We start from the raw sequence: 20,463 nt of genomic DNA, 5'->3' as shown, positions 1-20,463 counted from the left end.
CGCGGCCCCACTGCTCTGCCTCGGGGGTTTGCCACGGCTTTGGGTGAAGAATGATTTGTTCTTCCCCATTTACCTGGAAATCGCATCGCACTTGGACAAATTAGGATAAAACAGGAAAAAAAAAGTGATAATTATGCGAAGAGAAGACACAATGACACGCGTTTATAAGAGATAGTGGTGAAGGAACGGGAGATAACCACAATTCATCTCCTGCAGCACAATATGCCTCTCCCTCTACCACACTTACTTGCACTTATCTCCTGTTCTAAGCCCTTTAGGGAGCCTGGAGAGGTTTCCTTGCCCTTCCCCAAAACATTTTCCCTTTCTTCCTCACCCAGGACACAGCCTGGCCTTTCACTATGAGAAGCTCTGTCCGCTTCCCTGCGGATGCAAAGGTGGCTGTTGGAGCAGACACCATCTCCTTGACTGACCAGTGAAGGGCTCCTTGCTTTAAAAGACAGAGAGAGACCCTTCAAGCCCCTTGACTGGCCACAGGCACACGGATGGAGGTGGCGTAAGGGAATGCTGTGTCCGGAGAGCAGGCTGCTGAGCGCGCCCCGTACTGCCCCTCGGCACACAGCATCACTCGAGGGCGAAGCGCCTGCTCCCAGGAGTGCCCTAGTTAGCAGGCAAAGCCCCTCGCAAGCCCTCAAGCAGCTCCGTTTGTTTTTACAGCGCGGAACGCAGATTTATTCAATGTAAATTTGACCTTTTAGCCAAAAAAAAAAAAAAAAAGGCAACAAAAAGGAGGAGACAAAAGCACGGGTTCACCCACTCGGGGCTGCCCAGCTGAGCAAACGCTTGAAAAGCACTCCCCCCGTGCTGTGCAGAGCAGGGCGAGGAGCAGCTCTGGGTGTGGGTCCTGACCCTGGACGGGTCCTCCTGGACCCCACACGGGTCAGGGGTCTCCGGTGGGGCTGACACCAGGGACCCCAGAGGTGCAGAGCTGCCAGCAGCGTCGGGCTCGCTCATTTGGGGCCGTTTAGGGATGCCACCAGAACATTTCTGCCCCAATATCAGATACAAGATATATATTTTTCTCCCCCATTTACAGACTCCCACCAATTTTCCAGCAAATCCATTTGGTGCGGGCAGGGCATTTAGGCTCAGTAACACAAGGCATTGACAGGCGAACGGGAAGGGACTTGGCTGGCACACGGCACTGCCAGCTCTGCCCCCAGGCTCACAGCAAAGCAGGGCGCAGCACGCAGCAACACCTCTGCACGTCCAACAGCCCCCAGCCCGAGCCACCTGCTCCTGGGGACAGACACCTCGTGGTGGAAAGGCTGCTCCTGTTTGTCCTCTTATCCTGCAGTGGCAGGATGTGGGCTTTCCGTAACAAGTGTAATCAAAATATTCCCACGCGTAATCGCTGAAGGCATTATTGCAGGATATTTTTCATATCTCAATTAGAAACAAACTATTCTCTAGTCTCAGTTTAGCTTCAGTCTCAGATTGGCAGGGATGTGGCATTTTAATTTCCAGAAAAGAAAGAGCAAATCTCAATATAAAGAGAGAGGAAAAAGGCAGACATGCTGAAAAACAAGAGCATAAAAGGAAGAAAATCCGGCACAACAGCCCTGCACAAAACTAGCAGCACAAAAGGAGAAAAAAACAAAACAAAACCACCAACCCAGCACCAACCATTTTCCTTTGTAATTTGCTTAAGAGATTGAGAGCACAGCCCTAAAACGGCAGCAGCCAGGACGAGCAGAGCCCCGGGCGCAGCTGCCCGGGAACCTCACCGCTGCGGCAGCCGGGGGCCCGGGGCAGCACCCCGAGGTCCCCACACTGGCCGTGCAGCACAAAGACATGAGCTCTTGGTGCACGAAGAGCTCAAATGCAAAGCGGCCCAGCCTCTGGTTGAGTGCAGAGGGGGACAGGCTGCAGCTGTCCCCTTGCTCGCCACCACGTGCCCACAAAAAAACAGGAGCTGAGCAAGAAGCCCCCAGCCCCTGTGGAGAGTGAAGGCTTTGCTATTGCCCTGCAGCAGTGCTGGCAGCAAAGGAAATCCAAAACCAGCACATAACTGGTGCAGTTTGGGGAAGAGGGTGAAGAAAAGTGGGACAAGGAGGCTGAAAGAGCCCCAGGTAGCTCCTGGACCCAAGACATGTTACCCTGATGGGCTGTCTACACTGCAAACTGGTTGCAATGGGACCTGTGGTTTTGCAGGGGGGATTTTATTTTATTTTAGATAGTGCAAAAAAGAGGCCACTAAGCCAAAACAAGAGCAGGAGGAGGATGCCAGAGACATTGCCCCATGACTTTTGCATGTCTGTGAGCTTGTCTCCCCCTTGATCGTGCAGGGGGCAGAGGCACAGGCAGCCAGGGCAGGGCAAGGGGCGAAGCGGAGGAGCTCCAGCCCCCATGGCACATTCCCAGCTGGCTGGGCTAGCCCTGCTTCCCAGAGCATTAATCCCACAAATGCTCACAATGTTGGCAGATCGTCAGGCCCCCAGGTCCCAGAGGTGAGGCTCCAAGGCCTTCAAGACCTTTTGGAGACCTCCAAGCTTTGCGAAGCAGCACCACGGCGCTCAGCTCCCCCGCTGGCTGGCAGCCTGCAAAGCCCACGTGTAAAACTCTTTGGGTTCCACCAAAAACGAAGGAGTTGTTTCTCCATCGCTCTGTCTGCCTCTGATGACAGATCATTATACTTCCCATAGCACTTTGTGATGTTTGGGTGATTTGAACATAATCAGGCTTAAATGCAGGCAATCAAAGAGAATATGCATTCGTAGACACTCTGATTTCCACACACTGACTACCAAATTGACATAACTTACTACTTTTATTCCAGAAAATGGAAATAGAGGGGTCAGGTTCTTTTAATTGACAGAAGGGGTAAAGTGCATGAAAAAAAACCCTACTGTCTACTTAAAAAAATGTTTCTTTTTAAATGGAGAAGGCTCAGAAAGCGATAATGAAGTGCGGGGAGGGAAGCGATAGCGAAGATGCGCACACACCTCTCGTGCCCAAAATTCCCACTGGAGCAGGGGCTGATTCATCCTCCCATTACTAATTCAAAACCCTATATTTTATATTCAAACAGCCGACAGAGTTGAAAAAAAGCGGAGTAGCTGCTCCTCCTCCCTACAAATTGTGCTGTGCAGATACCGAGTGGCTCAGGGCAGGGCAGGAGGCGCCCGCTCGGGAGGCGCAGCCCCGGTGCTCAGGCTGTCTCAGCCTGTGCTGTGCTGGTAAGGCACGACCAGAAAGTTTTTTTTCTGGAAAAATGAAGGGACTGCTGCAGTGGAAGTGGCATTCTGCGAATGGCCTAAAGGCAGACCCAGCTCTCCGCTCCTCAGCCTGAAAGTTTGCAAGCACGCGTCTCACAACATCCACCTGCAGGAGGGGAAATCATTTTCCTGCCCTCACTAATTATTGGCTTAAATCTTCCTAAAGCGAGGAAGAGAGCAGCCCCGGCCATTTATCTTCTCCTCGGCTCAATTTACAGATGCTCAAATTGATCTTGAAAACCTCCATCATTCAAGTAAACCCAGCGATTACAGCGGCAGCATTACACGAGCACGGATTATTACAGCCACACAATCAGAGCTGCCGCTCGCGTCCATAGCAAGCTTCCTCTCTTTTTTGCATCTTGCTACATTTCTTGCTCTGACAGCATCTCTGAGCAACAAGTCCCGCACCAGTTACAAGCCATATTAAAAAAAAAAAACACATTAACTTGTAGTAGACCCGCTTGCCTTTTAATTACACCCCATACCCCGTGCTTTTGCTTGGGAAGCAGGGGCTAACAGGACCACGCGGATGGTCTCTTTCAGCACATTAACACTTCTGCCTTATCGTCTTTTTGATTTTCTGGACTCAATAATCTTAATCTGTTTCATCTAAATTTTAAAACTGGGAGAAGAGTGATCTGGGGAATTAGTCTAATTTCAAGCCTTCCTAAAACAGTGGAACAGACATTAAGAGAAAAGCCTAAAAGGATAATGGAATTGAACAATGAGCACCGATAAAATGAGACAAACTTGATTGCTTTCTTTTATAAAATTACAAAATCAGTGATCAGAGGAAAGAGGTAGATGCCACACTCAGATCTTCATGGAGCTTTGATACCGCACCTCAAACCCACGTTCTCAGGAATAAATTACCGATGTTTTCCGTACGAGTGCCGTTACTTTAACTGAAGGACCAGAAACAAAGCTCGCTGGGTCACTGTTGAGAGCAGAATCCTATTAATTAACCCTTTATAAATAATCAGCAGAGGTTACGAGCGTGCCACAGAAATGAGCGGTGTGTGTTACAGGCGGGTAGCAACACCTCGGCAGACGGAGCCGCCGCCGATCAGCAGATAGGGCTGGAGGCGACCCGCTGCCCCAAGCTGCGAGGCGGGGATGAATCATTCATTGCCCCTCGCCCCCTCCCGAACCACAACAAGAAACGTGTTGGGGCGAGGGGCCCAATTTCCGAGTCGCAGCCCCTCCGCCACCGCACCGGGAAGAGCGGGAGGTGGGCAGCGAGAGCAGCTGGTAACACCCGAGCCACCTCGCCTGCCAGAAAGGCTGCTGCTGCAGGAAAAAAAAAAAAAATCTCATTTTGAAGTTTGCCCAAGCAGGTACTGCAGATGGCGAAGGGCTATCCTGCACTTCTGTGCTTCCCGAGGAGTGAACGCAGCAAGGATGAGGGGACTACAGTAAGGAAAGGGCCAAAAGCCCTCCTCAGCTGCAGACTCTGTGCAGAGGAACCCCATCAGGAAACAGAAAAGCTCCTCTCTTTGCCACCGAGCAGGTGCAGCTGCTCCTGGTGTACTCCAGCTTGTGCACGATTCAATTTTACAACCTTTGTTTTTTTTTAAATGCCCTTCCTCACTACAGCAAAAGCAGTAAAGGAATCTTAAAAAAATGCCCGTGCCTGAAGTGCAGACGCTGCCACAGGGGAAAATACCCCAAAATCCCCGCCCAGAAGGCCAGGTGTGAAGTTTCAGGCTCCTATGCCCTCCAGCCACAGCACGAAGCTGGAGGCTCGATGGGGAAAGGACTTCAGGGACTGACTCCCAGCTCATGAGCTGTGTTTCCAGAGGTGCAGCAAAACTTGTTTTTTTTCTGGTTTTCACCACGCTCCTCTCTTTCACGAGATGCAGGAGAAGTTGTTAATCTGCCGCTGAACAGCCCCCAGGGAGCAGGTTTCTCAGGCACATCCACAAGAAGCACAGCCAGGGGCTTTGCTCGAGGGAGTCAGACCCAGGCTACAAAAACCTTCCAGGTGCACAGAGGAGGAGCAACACTGGGAATTGGGACACTTGCTTTAAAAAACACCTGTGTCCTAAGAGAGAAAGGGTCCTTGAGGAGTGGCTACTGCCACTGAAATACATTTTCCTGGGAGCCTGCGAATGACGGCCTTACTCGCTAGGAAGTCACCGATGTCCCTGGAGGTTAACGCTACCCACCAGGGAGAGAAGGATGAAAACAGGGAGAAAACAGAGCAGAATGTGACATTACCATTGCTTTTACACCCCTGGTAGGAGGGGAGACCACTGATCCAGGAGCCCGCTTCTCTCCTGGCTCCCTCCTCTCCCTCCCCATGCAAATTGCAGCTGCGGCATGATGAGCGCCGGCACTTCTGCATTTCGGCTGAGCGCTACGGATTAGGGAAATTAGGCAGCAGCCTTCTGCAGTGCCTCCGCCAATCAGCCCCGCGCTCCCTGCCTCATCGCCGCAGCCATCAGGAGGGAGCCTCATCTGGAAGAGGACCCGCGGCTCCCAGACAGAGGCAGGAGTTCAGACGCAAGAGCCTCGCGGTCGTTACCTCTTCCCGAGGAAAGGGGACGGCTGAAATCCTGCCACGAAAGATTAACCACGCGCTTCAGACGCTGTCCAGCTGGTTAGGACAGAGCTGCCCCGTCCCTGGCAGTGCCCAAGGCCAGGCTGGATGGGGCTGGGGGCAGCCTGGGCTGGGGGCAGGGGTTGGGACCGGGTGGGTTTTGAGGTCCCTCCCAACCCAAACCATCCTGCAACACCCCGGTGGGACACTCATCCCATACCTGGGGGGAAGAAAATGTGGTTAGGCCAGCTTCTAATAGGGTGCCTGGCTGTTTGCCTGATTTTTTCTGAGTAACCTTGTGGCAGGAGCTGCAAAAGCTCTCGGTGGGCAAGGCAGCGTGGGCCATGAGGCCAAGCACTCACCGGGGTCTATGTAACCAGCACCAAAGGCTTAACCTGAGCAGAACACCGGTGGGCTTCCACGCACCAGGAGTCCATGTCGCAGGGAATCGTGGCAGGAAGGTGACTCCCTCTGGGGGCAGCCACGCATGTGGGACAGGGACGGCTCATCCAGGCTCTGCACCAAAACCTCAGCCCCAGGAGCACGGTGATGCTGATCCGAGCTGCGCAGCACAGAGCTGCCAAACCTGCGCGCACCACCGTCATTTCCAGCCCGAGACCGAAGCAGCAGCACTCTTCCTAATTTGCCTTCATCGAGGATGAATTTTAGATAAAATTCAAGCTGATTAATGAAGAGGAGGCTAAGCGCTTCCAATCAGGGTGCTGCTAGGACAGTAGCACTGAATCCCTCGCTGTCTCCTCTTACACTTCACGAAGCTGCACCGGCAGGGATGGCTCCTGGAGGCAGCACCCACAGCTGGGTGAGGCCATTCCTCAACACACTGCCCTGCAGGACAGCACGTGCTGAAGAGCTGGTATTGTCCACAACGCAAACCTGGCCTCCTTCCCACCCGTGCTGGGGAGCAGGGATGGCAGCTCTGAGAATATTCGACCTGCCTGCGGGGACTCCAGCCCTCCAGGGAGATCGCTGAGCCTCTGCATCAGGGCTGGAGAAGATTCACTTCTCTGTCTCCCCTCCGGGGGATTCAGTGTCCACACGTGCACAGGGGAGCAGCCCCAGCCTTTCCCCTCGTTGCTCTGACACCTCTTACTCACCCGACAGTACTGACGATGGAAGGAGTGCCGGGAACAGAGCCAAAATCTTCCCATCACTGCTGGCTAAATCCTGCTAAATTCTGGAAGAATTTACAACCCAGAACTCCAGTAGGTTCCCCCTTGCCAAATCATCCTCAAACACAGCTCCAGACACTCCCAAGATTTACGGTGTAACACAGCAATCTTGGGAGGGGGGGAAGAAAAAAAGGAGAGAGAGAGAAGGCATTTATGGAAGGAGCAAGGAGGAAAAACTTTCAGTAAAGGAAAACGCAGCTACAATACACTGGGAAAAAGTTTACCACCAGCAATCAGATCACAAAAAATATCATTATTAATGATACAGTGAACAGCAGAAAGCTACTGAGCTTCTGTCATATCTTGTTCCTATAACTCCTATTAAAACTTGTGGCAGCAAAGTCCTTCTGAAGATTCTGGTCCTGCCTCTCTGCCTCAACAAGATCTTAAAGGTATGGACAACACAGCGCAGACCTTTGACACTGTTCCTGTTCTCATGGCCTTGGTGAGCAGGCACACATAAAGGAGGTGGTGGGTTTTGTTCTGGAGGAGCCAGAGGAATTTCAAAGCCTCCGAGATATTTCCCTCTGGATGGATCTCCAAGGAAAAAACCACACAACACAGCCATCCTCTTTGTCAGGAGAATCTCAGTACAAGACACTTCAATACCACCTCCACCTCTCCCCTAATCCACGCGAGCAGCCCTAATTCTCCATCTAAGTCCTAAGAAACCACAGCGCCAAACACCTGCACCCGCAGCCAAACAGCAGCAGAGCACTTCTACCAGATATTTTAGCAGAACCACTGGGCATGGCAAAATAGCCTCCCCAATGTACAAAACAAAAACGTTGAGTCTTCAGGGAAACAACAAAGCCTATGTGCCAAGGGTGCTTCATCTCAAGAGCGTGGTGAAACGTGGTGAAATGAGGACAAAGGTGCAGAGCAGCGTACAGCCCGGACTCGGCCGTACCTGCCTGTCTGCACGCCCCGACACCACGCAGCAACAACCGCGTTTCCAAAATGTGTCAGTGCCTCCCTCACCGAGCAGATGTGTGGATTCTGAGCGCCCCTCAGCCTGCTGATGTTTTCTGCTCAGGTGAGGCAGGTCCTGGGCTTGCAGGCAGCAAAGGGGCCGAAAAGATGCATGTCCACTCGCCTCCGGGCAGGGCTGGCAGGGATCCTGCCCAGCATCCCCCGACTGCTCTGGTGCTGGATGAGGGAGCCCCTGTCCTCTTTGTTAAGAGATATAATAAGGCGAAATTGCTGTCCTAAATATTACTAAAGCGCTGGCTGGCATGTTTAATAAACCTTTCCATTTGGGTAAATTAGCACTCATCTGGACAAGTGCTGAAGTGCTGTTACTTGAAGAAAAAAATCTCAGTGCTTGGAGTCTAATTTAAATAATTATCAGCGTATTTCTGCTCTGACTGTTTTGCTGAAATTACCAGGAGACTTGATGCAGTCTGCGTGTAAGTGCCTTTTGTCTGCACATAATTTATTGACCCCATTTCAGTCAAGCTTTTGGCCCGCTCGCTCCCGTGCTGGAGCACTGCTCACTGTAACCAAAAAGGACGTTACAGCCAGACACAGTAAAATCGATAACAACTGATCTGCTTTTATGGATTCTGAAAGGGACCTTGATAAGTTGCCACCTCGCCTTCTCCACATCAGCTATGTCTTGGATCTGAAATCTTCCTCCCTAGGTGGCCGGCTGAGGGCCACTGGGATGCTGAGTGCCCTGCTGGCCCAGCAGGTCAACAAACCCACGTGGTATCTGGACGTGTTCTGAAATATTGTACTAAATGCAGCAGAAATCCCCCGGAGGGTGCCTATCGGGTCTCTGGCACCAGCTGTGTCCCATCCTGGAGGTGGATGCAGCACCGAGCCCGGTGCACAGGGACAGAACCACCCTGGAGATCTGGCACCCACCTCCAGCCACGCTCTTAGCACGATGCCTCGGGATCCAGCACGCCAGCCCCAGGATTTGATTTCCAGCTTAAAAAAAAAACAGAGAAAACGCCCTTTTCCCCCACTTGTTGTTGGGAAGCAGCACCGCTGCTTCGTGCTGGCTGCTGCTCGGAGCCCGGGAGGGGGCGAGGGCTGCCCTGCGGAGATAAAGGTGACGCTCCCGACTCGCTCCCCGCTTCCCAAGCTGCATAAGCATTCAGGCAGCGCTCCTGCCATCTGCACCTTATGGCTGCTGTGACTCGGCAAGCTTCCCTCCAGGGCACAGTCTGCGAACCTCACATCCACCAGCTCATCAATCCTCGGCTCTCATCAAAAGGCAAAACTTATAAACAGGCCCAGACGCTTCTCCCGGCTTTAATGGAGGCAGCTAAGGAGCTGCGATCGTTCGATGTTTCCCGATGATAGCGGTGATGCCTGAGGCCAGCAATAATATTACCATGAAATAAATCTGCAGTGATATAATTAGCAGGGATGCTATTACAGCGCAGGTTTTAGGGATGCTCGGCACAGAAGGAGCAAAGCAGCTCCTCAAATTGGGACCTTGCAGAGGTTCTGGGTTTGAGTGGGAGACGGAGGGTGCAGGAGAACCCCCTCAAACAGCACGGCAGTGGGGACCATCCCCAGTAAGCCCTACACAAATGAACCTGGCTCTTTGGAGCCAGATGTGATGGCAAGCACGGTTCCCTGCCAATCTAGGGGTTAAATCCAGCTGACTTTCTTCTCTTTGAAGTCCTTGTGCAATGTTCAAGAAAGCCAGGTCCTGCTCAAACCCACAAAGCGGTGAGGAGGCAGAGGCTCTGCTGCATCCGGACACCCCTGCCGGGCTCTTTGCCCCTCCGTGCCGCACTCACTCTGCACATCACTGGGGACTGCAGCGTTGGGATCATGTTTGCAAATCGCTGCTTCTTACAGCCTCTGGCCTGCGATGCACTTGGTGGGTGTCTAAACGAGGACAGTAGATGGAGCAGATGGATGCAAAACAACGCCACTCTGAAGTCGGTCTGGTGGGAGGAGGAGGCTGCTGTTTTCCCTGGTACGCTGCAGGACAGCCCTGCATCAAACAAACAGCTGAGAACAACATCCTGCTCGCGCTTCCACTGCTGCCTATCAAAGGTAGACAAATACCGCCAGAGAAAACGAGGAGGAGAAGATGGAAGTGTCTCAGACAGGGCGATGTTACTGAGAGCTGCTGGGAGCTGACACCAACCCGGTGGTGCCTCTGCTTTCAGACGCAGCACAAGTAAGAGCATGAAGGATACAACGAAAGCAAAAATGTTTTAGGAGCAACGCTCGTGGAGGAGGGGAAGGGAAAGAAGGAAGGCAACACATGGCTAGGATCGATCCTCGGGGCTGAGCAGACCTCCCTCGGGCGGTGGTGTTAGAGCAGCACGTGGGCAGCGGGGTGTTGGGCAGAGCTCCCGGAGGGCAGGGACACCCTGGAAGGGTTTCTGTCCCTGAGCAGGACGCAAATCTGGGAGCTGGACCTTCTCTGCCAGTGTCCACATGGCATCACACCGCTTGGTTTAAGCAGTGACAGGCTGGGGGAGGCTGAGCACCGACATCATCCTTTATCCCAGCTGGGCAGGAGCCACCAGGGAGGCAAACGCTGAAGCGGGGAGGCTGTCCTCAGCTAAGGCTCGAAGACACTTCATAATTTTTAAGTGTGTTTCCAAATCTGCAGTCAAATCCTAAACCTTCCCTCTTTTTTTGCTACAATAAACTTTATCTTAGAACGTAATCTAGTAATAAAAAATGGTTTTAAAGTGATCTGACAAGCACTGGAAACCCCATTTCTTTTAGAGTGACAACTCTATTTACAGCGGCGCATGCATACACTGTTTTATATTCAACATGCACTCCAGGCCCTCGAGGTTTGAGACATATCCACTCCATCCCCTTGCAAGAAGTTGCTTCAGCAGTGAGAAGGTCCTCAGCAGGCAGAAATTAGGGGCAAAGACTGCTTCCAGCCTGGGGTCTGGGTGTCTCCTGGGACACGCTGGGGGAGCTGGCAAAAGCAAACACACAGGGTGCTCTTAACCAAAATGTGTGAGAAAGTATCAAGGTGACACAGAACCAGATCTTCTCACTAGAGCCGTGGTCTCTGTGGGATGCAGAGGGCTTGCAAAGAAAGAGCAGGTCCCAAACTGGCCAACTTTTCTTTGAAATTGGATTGAATCATAAGGGAAAGGTTGCCCCGCAACCTCGTGGCTCGGAAAAAATCTCCTGGAAGAGAGAAGGGGACCAAGCGTATTTCATGTTTTCTGTTAAAAAGTTTCACATTCAAAGCCTGCACGGGCCAGGAAACAATGGTGCCAAACCCAAACAGAGCACGGAGAAAGAGCTTTGAGCTCCGGGGAGATTTTATTGTAGCAGCTCAGCATGAAGGACACCTTGCAGCTGACGTCCCAGAAGTTAATTAGGAAGCACAGCTCCTGTTCCCAGCGGAACCAAGGACAAAGCGTGGTGTCTCCAGGCCTCAGTTTCCCCGTGCATGAAGCTGGAGCAGTCAAATGTCCTACGGGAACTCGCCACTTGCCGCAGTGAGCTTGGGAAGCCAAACTACCAGCACCTGGAGGCTTGCTTACCTGCTTCCATGCTCCTCTAACTGCACGGCCTTCTCTTCCCCATCATGGTTTCCCACTGCCCCTCCAGGTGTTGCAAAGCTCAGTACCTTCTGCCATCTCACCCGACCTCCTCAACCAGCAGAGACGGCTTCGCTTGGCTGAGAGGAGAGGCAGGCACGGCTACGACTGGCCACAGAAAGCGTTCAGACCCGCTTTTCTCCCTCTATAATTAGCTGATATAAAAGCTGTGCCATCTACTGGTGCGCAGCACGAAGCACTGCTCGCAGCACAACTTCAGGGAAGTTGTTGCTACCACCTACCACTTTTTCTCCCCGCTGTGCCAGGGGGCCGGGACGCGTGGAGCTCTCTGCCTGCTGCTGCAATCCCAGCGGCCACCGACGGCTGCTCTGCAAAGAGCAGACCTCAGACGCTGGCACCAAACCTGCATTAAGCTGATAGCATCTCTTTAGCGTTATCTCTGGCTCTTTATCACAGCTGTACGTGCAGTTTAGGTTCTTGCTGCCTTTTTTTTTTTTTTCATTAAGATTTGCTAGATGTCACAGCTGATTTACGCGTTGCCACAGCAGCACTCAAACACCTGATGGACATCTGGGAATCTTAGGGCAGCTCCTTGCTGTGGGGCAGGGCTGGGCACCGACGTGTTTCAGGCTCGCACGGCTGCACAGAGGGAAAGCCAGGTGCTGGGCAAGCGTCCCCAGCCTGTGCGAGCCATGGGATGCCTGCCGAGATGAGCCACGCCAGTGCTGGTCGGTGTTTTGTGGGCTGCAGAAAGGGGCTTTGCCAAATCCGCTTTCTTTACGAAAAGAAGGTGGGATTTGAAGAGAGCTTTTGAGAGAAGAAAGCCTCACGCAAGCCCATTAACCTGCAGGACCAAGCCTCCGCCCCCTCAGTCATCAGAGCCTTTAACTTCCCTACTTGTCCGTAAACAGAGCCATACAAATAATTGATTTTTTGGTTCAACTAGGGATGAAACCCTTAAAAAATCCTCATTCAGCTGGAATTGAATTCAAAATGATTCAGTTTTTCTTCCCAGGTCAATTATTCCCACTCAATACAAGAGCCTTCCATCCCAGATGACGCATTTCGAGCATTCAGGGGAGAAGGCATGAGAAGAAACCAGAGCACAAATGGGTGGGAGCCTTTTCTGGCCAAGACCTTGGCTTCAGAGAGCTCTCCAAGGACATGAGCAGCACAGGAGCAGGGGCCGAGCTTCCCAGCATGGGGACCAGACCCACAAATGTGGGGCTGCATGCATCCCAAAACATTGGCAGTAACCCCAGGGGAACAAAGACCCCCCTGCCCTCCCCAGCCACGCACAACCGAGTCTTGAGGCCACCGGACAGGACACAGAAGCCACTCCAGCTCCCAATCTGCCATGGAAATGGATTTTCTCATGCCGAAACCAACCAAGGAAATTCAAATAAATCCCCTTCTTGGTGGCATGGCTTCCTTTAGTTTGCCACCATTGCAATCATTTCTTCCCAACTGCGTTCAAAATTTGCTTCACAGAGAATTAAACGAAAATTTCCTTCCTTAGCAAAAGAGCCCCACTCCTCTATCCCTTCACTCACCATTTTGGCACCTGTCCATAAACCGGTAAGTTTTAGTCAGCATCTTTTCAACAACCCCCCTGTGCATGGAATCAGCCAGCCCCAAGGAGCTGGAGGCTCAGGACCAAGCAGATGGATCCGAGCTTTGAGCCGGCCAAGGACTGCAAACACTCTGAATTTCCCTGCCAACGTCAATGGCTTTGGTTACCTTCACCTCTGTGGAGAGTGCTTCAGAAACCAGGAGAAACTGGAAAACAACACGCGAGCTGTCAAAGCTGTCAAAGACACAACATGGTGCTTTAGGAAGGAAAGGAAAATGTTCCTTCAGCACAACTCATCTTCACCCGGCCTCGGAGGGCTCTGGGACCTCGATATCTTCACTCGGGTGGCACCGCACTGCTTTGGAGAGGCTGCAAACCCCTGCCCAAGGAGGTGCGAGCTGCAGCTGTGCGAAATTTGGAAAACGAATGCCCAGGGTGAAGGTGAGCAACAGCCTCAACCTGCCACGGGCAGGGGAGGACAGAAGTTGCTCTGTTCACTACTTGCTGGCAGCCTGAGGACCCTGAAGGCTCAGACCTGGTGGGGAGACTCACTGAAGGCTTCAGAAGAAGAGAAGCGCTGCTTTTCAGCCCTCTGCCCACAGCTTGGGGTGTGTTTGTGCTGCTGAGACCCCGACAGGTTCGGGATTGTCCCAGTGGGATTGCAGCAGCCCCGCGGAGCCCCGCAGCCGCAGAGCGCTCGCGGAGCTGTACGGCACGTGGGGCTGGGCTGCTGCCAGGCACTCGGGGGGAAAGAAAGGGAAACGCTCAACATAATCTGCATGAAAGTGCAGGAAGCCCTAAATCGTGTTAGCGCTATTAAGAAAGCCGGTTACATCGCCCAGCAAACCGGCCCAATACAGTTTTGATAGACTCGTTACAAACAGCTGATTGTCCCTGATTAGATTAGACAATAAACCCCCGTCCTGGTGCGCGGGCATTGTTCGGCTCCCCTCTGCAATCTGTAAATTAGAATTCCAGACCTGGGAGATTGGATTCAAATTGGATTACTGGAGCAGGTCCAGCCCAAGAACAATCGTGCGGCAGAAGACACGCACACGCACACACACACGCACACACACATGTGCACGAACAAATAAATAAATAAACGGGGACAGTCGGCCAGGATTTGATTAGGAGGGAATTAAAAATAGAATCGGAACAAAAGCCACCAAGTGGCAATCAGCGAAGTGGGAAGAGCGACGGATTTGTCACTGTTGATCCCCAAGGTGAAGAGACCACATCTGTACCGGTCGCTGCTTCAGCCGAAGCAAGGTGGATGCCGGTCGTGGGCCCTCCTCCACGGGTGCCAAAGGGACGCAGGAGGAAGCCAGAGGCTCGTGCCCATTGCTGTGCAGCCGGAGCAGCGTGCACGTGGGCCACGTGTGCGTGGTGGAGCCCCCAGACCCCCCAGAAACACAGGCAGCCTCCAGGAGGATGGAGGAAGAGAAACCAGGGTGCTGCCCGCACCGCAAGGGCAGAGCCTCCTCTGACAGAGCTGCTCGGAAGAGGGCTGAGAGATGCTTCCATCGTGCCAATTTTTGCAGCTCTTTAGACAAGTGAAACCTTTTATTGTCCCTATCAGGAAGCAGAAGAGCTGATAAAGGCTCTGCTCACCACGTACCTGCGAGGGAAATCTCGGGGCGATTGGAATTGTTAAAGGGATAAACCTGTCCAATTAAATCCCTTCTGCACTTTTGATATATGCTCGTGCCAGCTGTAAATGGAGCCTGGAACCCGTCCCAGCCGAGCAGTGGTGTGCTGAGCACTCAGCTGGGACTGAAACACAACCACACGGCCCCACGGACCAGCTCTCACCCTGAGAAGCCGCCTCGGGAAGCGCTTTGCAGCCCTGCGCCCGGCTCCCCCTCGCCTGCCGCCAGAGGATCCTGAAGCACGGCCAAGAGCTGCCTACACCCTCACGTCGGAAGGAATAGGCGAGGAGAAAACGCCAGGAAGGGGGAAAACCCAAAACGTGAGGGCGGTAGGTGGAAATTGGAGACAAAACTGAGAGATTCGCACTCGGAAAACTCCAGCCTTACTCATCTCCAGACCAACATCCCCGCTGCGCACCGAGTCCCGGCTCTTCCAGCCACCCCTCCTCAGGGGCCCAGGCAAAGGAAGGGGGGAACGCCACCGCCTCCTAAAGCTCAGACTCCCCAGCCCCAGGAAACCCGTCCTGCCATTCCTACACGCTTGCAGAAAACCAGAAAATCCCCTCATTTTTTCCTTTGTATTCCTTTGTCCCTGGGGGTGTTTAAGGAAAGGTCGGATGCGGCGCTTAGGGGCACAGTTTGGTGGATGATAGGTGGACAGCTGGACCAGGTGATTTCGGAGGTCTTTTCCAACCTTAGTGACTCTGTGATTTATTTTTCTGCAAAAGAAAATGCCAAGTGCGGGTTTTCCTACTCTTCTTGCAGGAAAATCTCAAAGCCTTCAGCGAAAAACACTGCGAGCTCTCACACCTCAGCTGAAGGAGCAGGAGCGGTGAACCCTCCTACCAAAGCCCTCCTGTTCCCCACGAGCTCAGCCCACACGGGAGCTAAATACATAGCAACAAAAATAGGCAGCTCAATTCCACAACAACAGAACAAACAAGAGCCGCAAACTTTTCCCCTAACCACTGCTAAGTGCTGCCAGCTCTCCCAGCAGCCTGGAGCCACGCTGGGTGCACCAGCCCTGCTGCAAAACACACACACGTGTGCCGTGTACACGCACAGACACCATCAATTCTGGGGTGTGAAATGCCACCTTGCTGCCTGTTTGCTCGACGTGTAGCACAGGTACCTGGATCCTACAGCGAGACCCTGAATTCTTCACCCTGAATTCTTCACAAAAGCAGTTACATCCTCAGGTCTTGCAGGGCGGCCCCGGCTCTGCCACGTGCACCGCAGCGGGATGAAGACCTGCTGGGAGGAACGCCGGCACTGCCAGCCTCACCGCCAGGACCGGGCTGCCAAAAAGCCAAAAGGCCACTCCGGGCCCCTCTGCAGCTCTATCTCCATCCCAGTGCCCTGCGGTGCCCGGTGCCAGAGCACCCAGGGGTTTGTGCCGTGCTTCATGGAGAGGGAGGTCTTCTTCTGGAGGGAACGCCAGCACAGACAGCAGTCTTCAGGCAGGTCGCAGCGTATAAATAGCTCGCTTCAGGGCATAACCCACTCGGTAAACCGTGGGATGTGCCGTTCTCAGGAGGCAAGCAAATTGTCTGTGTTTAAATATGTGCAGGATGAAGCAGTCATCATCCCAAGCAGCCTTCACAAGAACTGTATAAAAAGTAGAAACAAGCCGAAAACATAGCCTAGGATCTAAAATTTCCATCTTTCATCCGCCTCCTCCATCAAATCACAACTCCCTTCTCCCCCAGTCTGCGGAGCTCTGGGAAGGGACAGACTCTGCGGCACGGCTCGTGCACTTCACCTATTTCGACAGATCCGGGGTGTCCCCAGACCTGGAGGAGAGGGGGAGCACTCCGAGACAGCATGCCATGAGCAGTGACCTCCTCCTGGGGTTGCTCCCCACCACCGACCTTTTACTGCAGCGATGCTTTGGTAGCAACAGAATTATCTGAGGCGTTCAGCTTGTGCGGCACAAATAATGCCAAGCAACTCCTCAGCCACTTGCACCGACACTTCCCAAAGCCTTTCATCACCTCCGTAGCCCCGCCGCCACCCTCTTGCTTTGATCCCAGCTGTGTGAGTTTCCAGGACAGATGAGGAAGCGGGTCCGGGCTGCGGAGATCTCCTCGGTGGTCACGGGCAGCCGATGGAGCTGGGGCCTGCGGGGACACGGTGTGACACCCAGGAGCCACCTGAGACCGGGCCACAGCAGAGCATGAAGCGAGAAGGGCAGCAGCACGCCCTCCTAAATGAGTTCAGAGAAGTCCTAGCCTGTAGGTACACGTCTATCAGGACACGTAGAAAAGCCAGGATGGCTCCAATACACTGAGACACCAATGAAGAGAGAGAAAAAATAAGTTGGAGAAGAGTGGCAAAAGAGCGCGTTTGGCGAACAAACAGCCTGTTGAATTCCAGTCTCAGATGATGTCGAGCCGTGAGCCAGCCAGCTGTGATTCCCAGCACAAGGAAAACACAACAGGGATGACACACAGGCATTAACTCCCCAGCAGTCAGCTGGCAATCTGCCACCACACTCCTTTCCACAGGGTAAAAGAAGATGCTTTTCTTGGCCCTAACGAGTGCAAGCTCACCAGCATGGGCAGGAGGAGCCCGCTGAGCTTGTACCCGCGCAGGTACCCACCTGCTCTGCTCCTTCCTTATCCCTCACCCCTGAACTTCCTCCTAATGCTGTACTTCTGGCACTGAAGACCACCTCTTCCACCTCCAATCCTAATGCATGGGAGTAAGAGACCCTAAAGCAGACTGTGAGGGCAGGCTCAGAGCAATGAGGTCGTTGTGGAGAAAGGACACTGGAGGACACTGGGGAAAAGGAAAGCTAGAGCTGAAGCAAATTCCCACCAAGCAGAGGCTGCTGCATGGGACACAAGGCAGGAGCCCCCTGGGAACCAGCTGGAGATGCTGTTCTGGAACAGGTGGGAATTGCAAAAACATCTTCCTAGGAATTTTTCTGTCCTAGGATGAGGCCGACATCAGGTCTGATGGTCTGGAACAAAAAGGGAAGGGCAGCAACCAAACAACCAGCTCCTCACAGAGGATTTTCTGGAAGCAATCACCCTCGCTGCCACACACTCCTGGCCCCAGCAACTCCTCTGAAATGTAGGTGGGAAGTCAGAGGTCCCGCAGGGCCAGACCCACGGCGCAGCACCACGGCCACCTGTTAGTGCCTTGTGCTCGACTTCTGGCCCTAGAAACGCAACACGCCAGGTAAGAAACCAAGTGTCATTAATGAATGCTCTGCACACAGCTGAACTTCCATAGCGACGCGTTCATATTTTCACTAAGAAACAGGGAAGCGAGCTCTTTGATGGCTGGGCTGAATCACCACATAAATCAGAGCGCCACTCCTGCACTGAGCATCCCTTCTGTGTGCCCAAAGGCTAGCACTGTCCTGCAGAGCCTCATCAAAGCGCAGGAAACATCCCTTCCCTCTTCTGCAGGAAAGGAAGCAGGGAGGCAACTTTTCAGCAGAGCAAGCACACGAGTGACGTGGCAATTTGTACTTCAAGGAGAGGCTCCGTTTCTCCCTCCTCACCTGCCCTCCCTGATACACGGAGTCCCACCTGATTCAGATGCTGAAAAATATGTTTCAAGAAGTCATCATCACTTTTGTGAGTCATGAGAGAAGGGGAGGAAACAACTCCGTGAGAGATGAATCAACGAAGGGGAGAGTTCAGGCAGAAGAAAACAGAGGCTGGAGAGGGGAATAAGCTGTGGGAGCCCCTCTCCTTTGGAGAAGCTTAGCGCAACGTGGAGGATGTTCAGAAGGTCCAAATTCTCACCCGTCTCCATTTCCAGATGTTGTCAGCACCACCAACCCGAGACACCCAGGATGCACAGGGGAGCTGGATGTATGAGACTGCCCCATCCAGCAGCTGTGCTCTGAAGGAGCCCCCTGGAAAGAACTAATTCAGGTCAGTGGGTTCCAGCAGCACCACGTGTGGATTGCCCAGTGAGTGATGCCAGAACCGCTCCTTGCGGTTAGGTCCAGCAGCAGGTGAGCCCTTAGCAAGGCACCAACCCCTCCTGGCCAAAAACCCAAAGGAAAAGGAAGTCCGACTGGGAGACAAACAAGATTATTTGTACCACAGGCACAGGTCCTAGCGCCAGAAGATGCACAAACTCTCTTTAAATCTGTGAGTCATAGCAAAGGGTAAGAAAAAACATAGCTGGAATTCAGATGCCACCGTGGAAACCACCCAGCACAGTCATGCTGCACAGCTCTGCCTTGCTGCCCTGTCCCCAGCGCCGGAGCCCAGGGGCACACCACGTTTGCAGCCACCTCCTGTCACCCTCTGACGGTCCTTGACTCAGACACCCCCAGGATCTGGCACTCCCCTGCCCTACGCAGTGGCCCCTCACCGCCCTATTTCAGCTCGGCGGCCGCACCGCTCCTCCCCTCACCACGGGGCTTTGTCCTGTGCTCCCACTCCTGCCTGTCAGGCCGAGGGGTGACCCGGAGTCTCTGTGGCCATACCCCATGTGCAGACACCAGCCAGGCTGCCTGCTCCGAGGTCTCCTGGTGGCTCTCACCCCACACCAGCACTTGCAGTGGGCTGTGCTGCCAGAGGTGCCCTGCACGGCTCCGTCCTGCTCGCTGCAGGCAGGTATTTGAGAGGCTGCTACAGCTCCTGGATGTGAAAATCCCAACCCCATGGCAGTGGTGAGAGTGCCTGCGTCTCTCCAGGAAGGCAATGGCTCGTCCCTGCCCGGTGGTGGAGCAGAGCCCTGCTGCTGCCTCGTTACAGCCACTGCCGGGTTTTGCAGCGCCGGCACCACGAGCAGATTACCTGGCTCCACTACAGATAAAGTGAACTCATTTTAAAAGGAGTATTACAAAACAGGACAGTAGATTGGAATTGTACGTAGGCACCCAGAAGGGCAACTCACACACGCAGTCAATCACAGGATTCAAGTGCCAGGCACCAGCACAAACATTTCAGTTCATGCTCTTCTAAACAGGAAAAAAAACACCCTACTTGTCTGAAACGCTTTCATAAGCTATTGTAGGCACACTGGAAGCACCTTTGCTCTCACTTACCACATACCCAGTTAAATGACTGGGTAGAATTTGCTGCCAGGCTTTTCCTGTCACTCGTATTCTTGTGGCAGCACCTTCAGGTGTTAACATGCCAGTGGGAAAAGATTAAAAATCCAGAAAATAAAAATCCAGAAGATACCTACAGTAGACCCACACTTCCTTGCACGACAGCTGAGACATATTCCAGAAAACATCCATATGAATAAGAGCAATTGCAGGATGCAGCTCCCAGAAAAGGCCACACAACCGTAGGAATTACTTTGAAGCTGAGATCATAACGCCACAACAGCATCAAACACCTTTCTTAAAACTGAATATATCTCTCAGAGCATTGCCACACAGGCCCATCGTCTTACCTTTAAAGCACGGACTTTCTTGGCCAGCAGGCTCTCGATGTCTCCTGCAACCTTCTCCACTAACTTCCTGGGCACATTCTCCTTGACTTCAAACAGGTTTCTGTTCTCGTTGTAGATCTAAGGAGGAAAACGAAAGGCAGACAGTCAGTGTTACGGGGCTGGACAGCAGCCTTGCCACAGAAAAGCCAGACCTCTGGCACAGAAGAACTTCAGCCACGTGGATCAGGCAACAACGCAAGCTGTGGAAATCAGGCGGTGGAAGGCTTTGCAACCAGCAAAACGCAAGGCACCTGCTTCATAGCTCCTCTCCTTCACACGTGCTGGCCACAAGCATCCCCTCACACAAAGCTGAGCTGCCCACCTCGCTGCCCAGCTCTGCT

At 53.1% G+C, this 20,463-nt stretch overlaps 1 protein-coding gene across 5 annotated transcripts in view; it reads right to left on the bottom strand.

The window, feature by feature from the left end:
* CACNA2D2 (calcium voltage-gated channel auxiliary subunit alpha2delta 2) overlaps positions 1-20,463 on the bottom strand; it is a 167,337-nt gene that overhangs the window by 76,151 nt on the left and 70,723 nt on the right. For all 5 annotated transcript variants that reach the window (XM_068694168.1, XM_068694170.1, XM_068694169.1 and 2 more), the window contains one exon: positions 20,084-20,200. In XM_068694168.1, the coding sequence (XP_068550269.1) occupies positions 20,084-20,200 (117 nt within the window). The remainder of the gene's footprint in view (positions 1-20,083; positions 20,201-20,463) is intronic.

Source organism: Anas acuta, chromosome 11, assembly GCF_963932015.1.
Source record: "Anas acuta chromosome 11, bAnaAcu1.1, whole genome shotgun sequence".
NCBI lineage: Eukaryota > Metazoa > Chordata > Aves > Anseriformes > Anatidae > Anas > Anas acuta.
The sequence above is the reverse complement of the archived record's forward strand: the minus strand, read 5'-3'. Positions and strand labels throughout refer to the sequence as shown.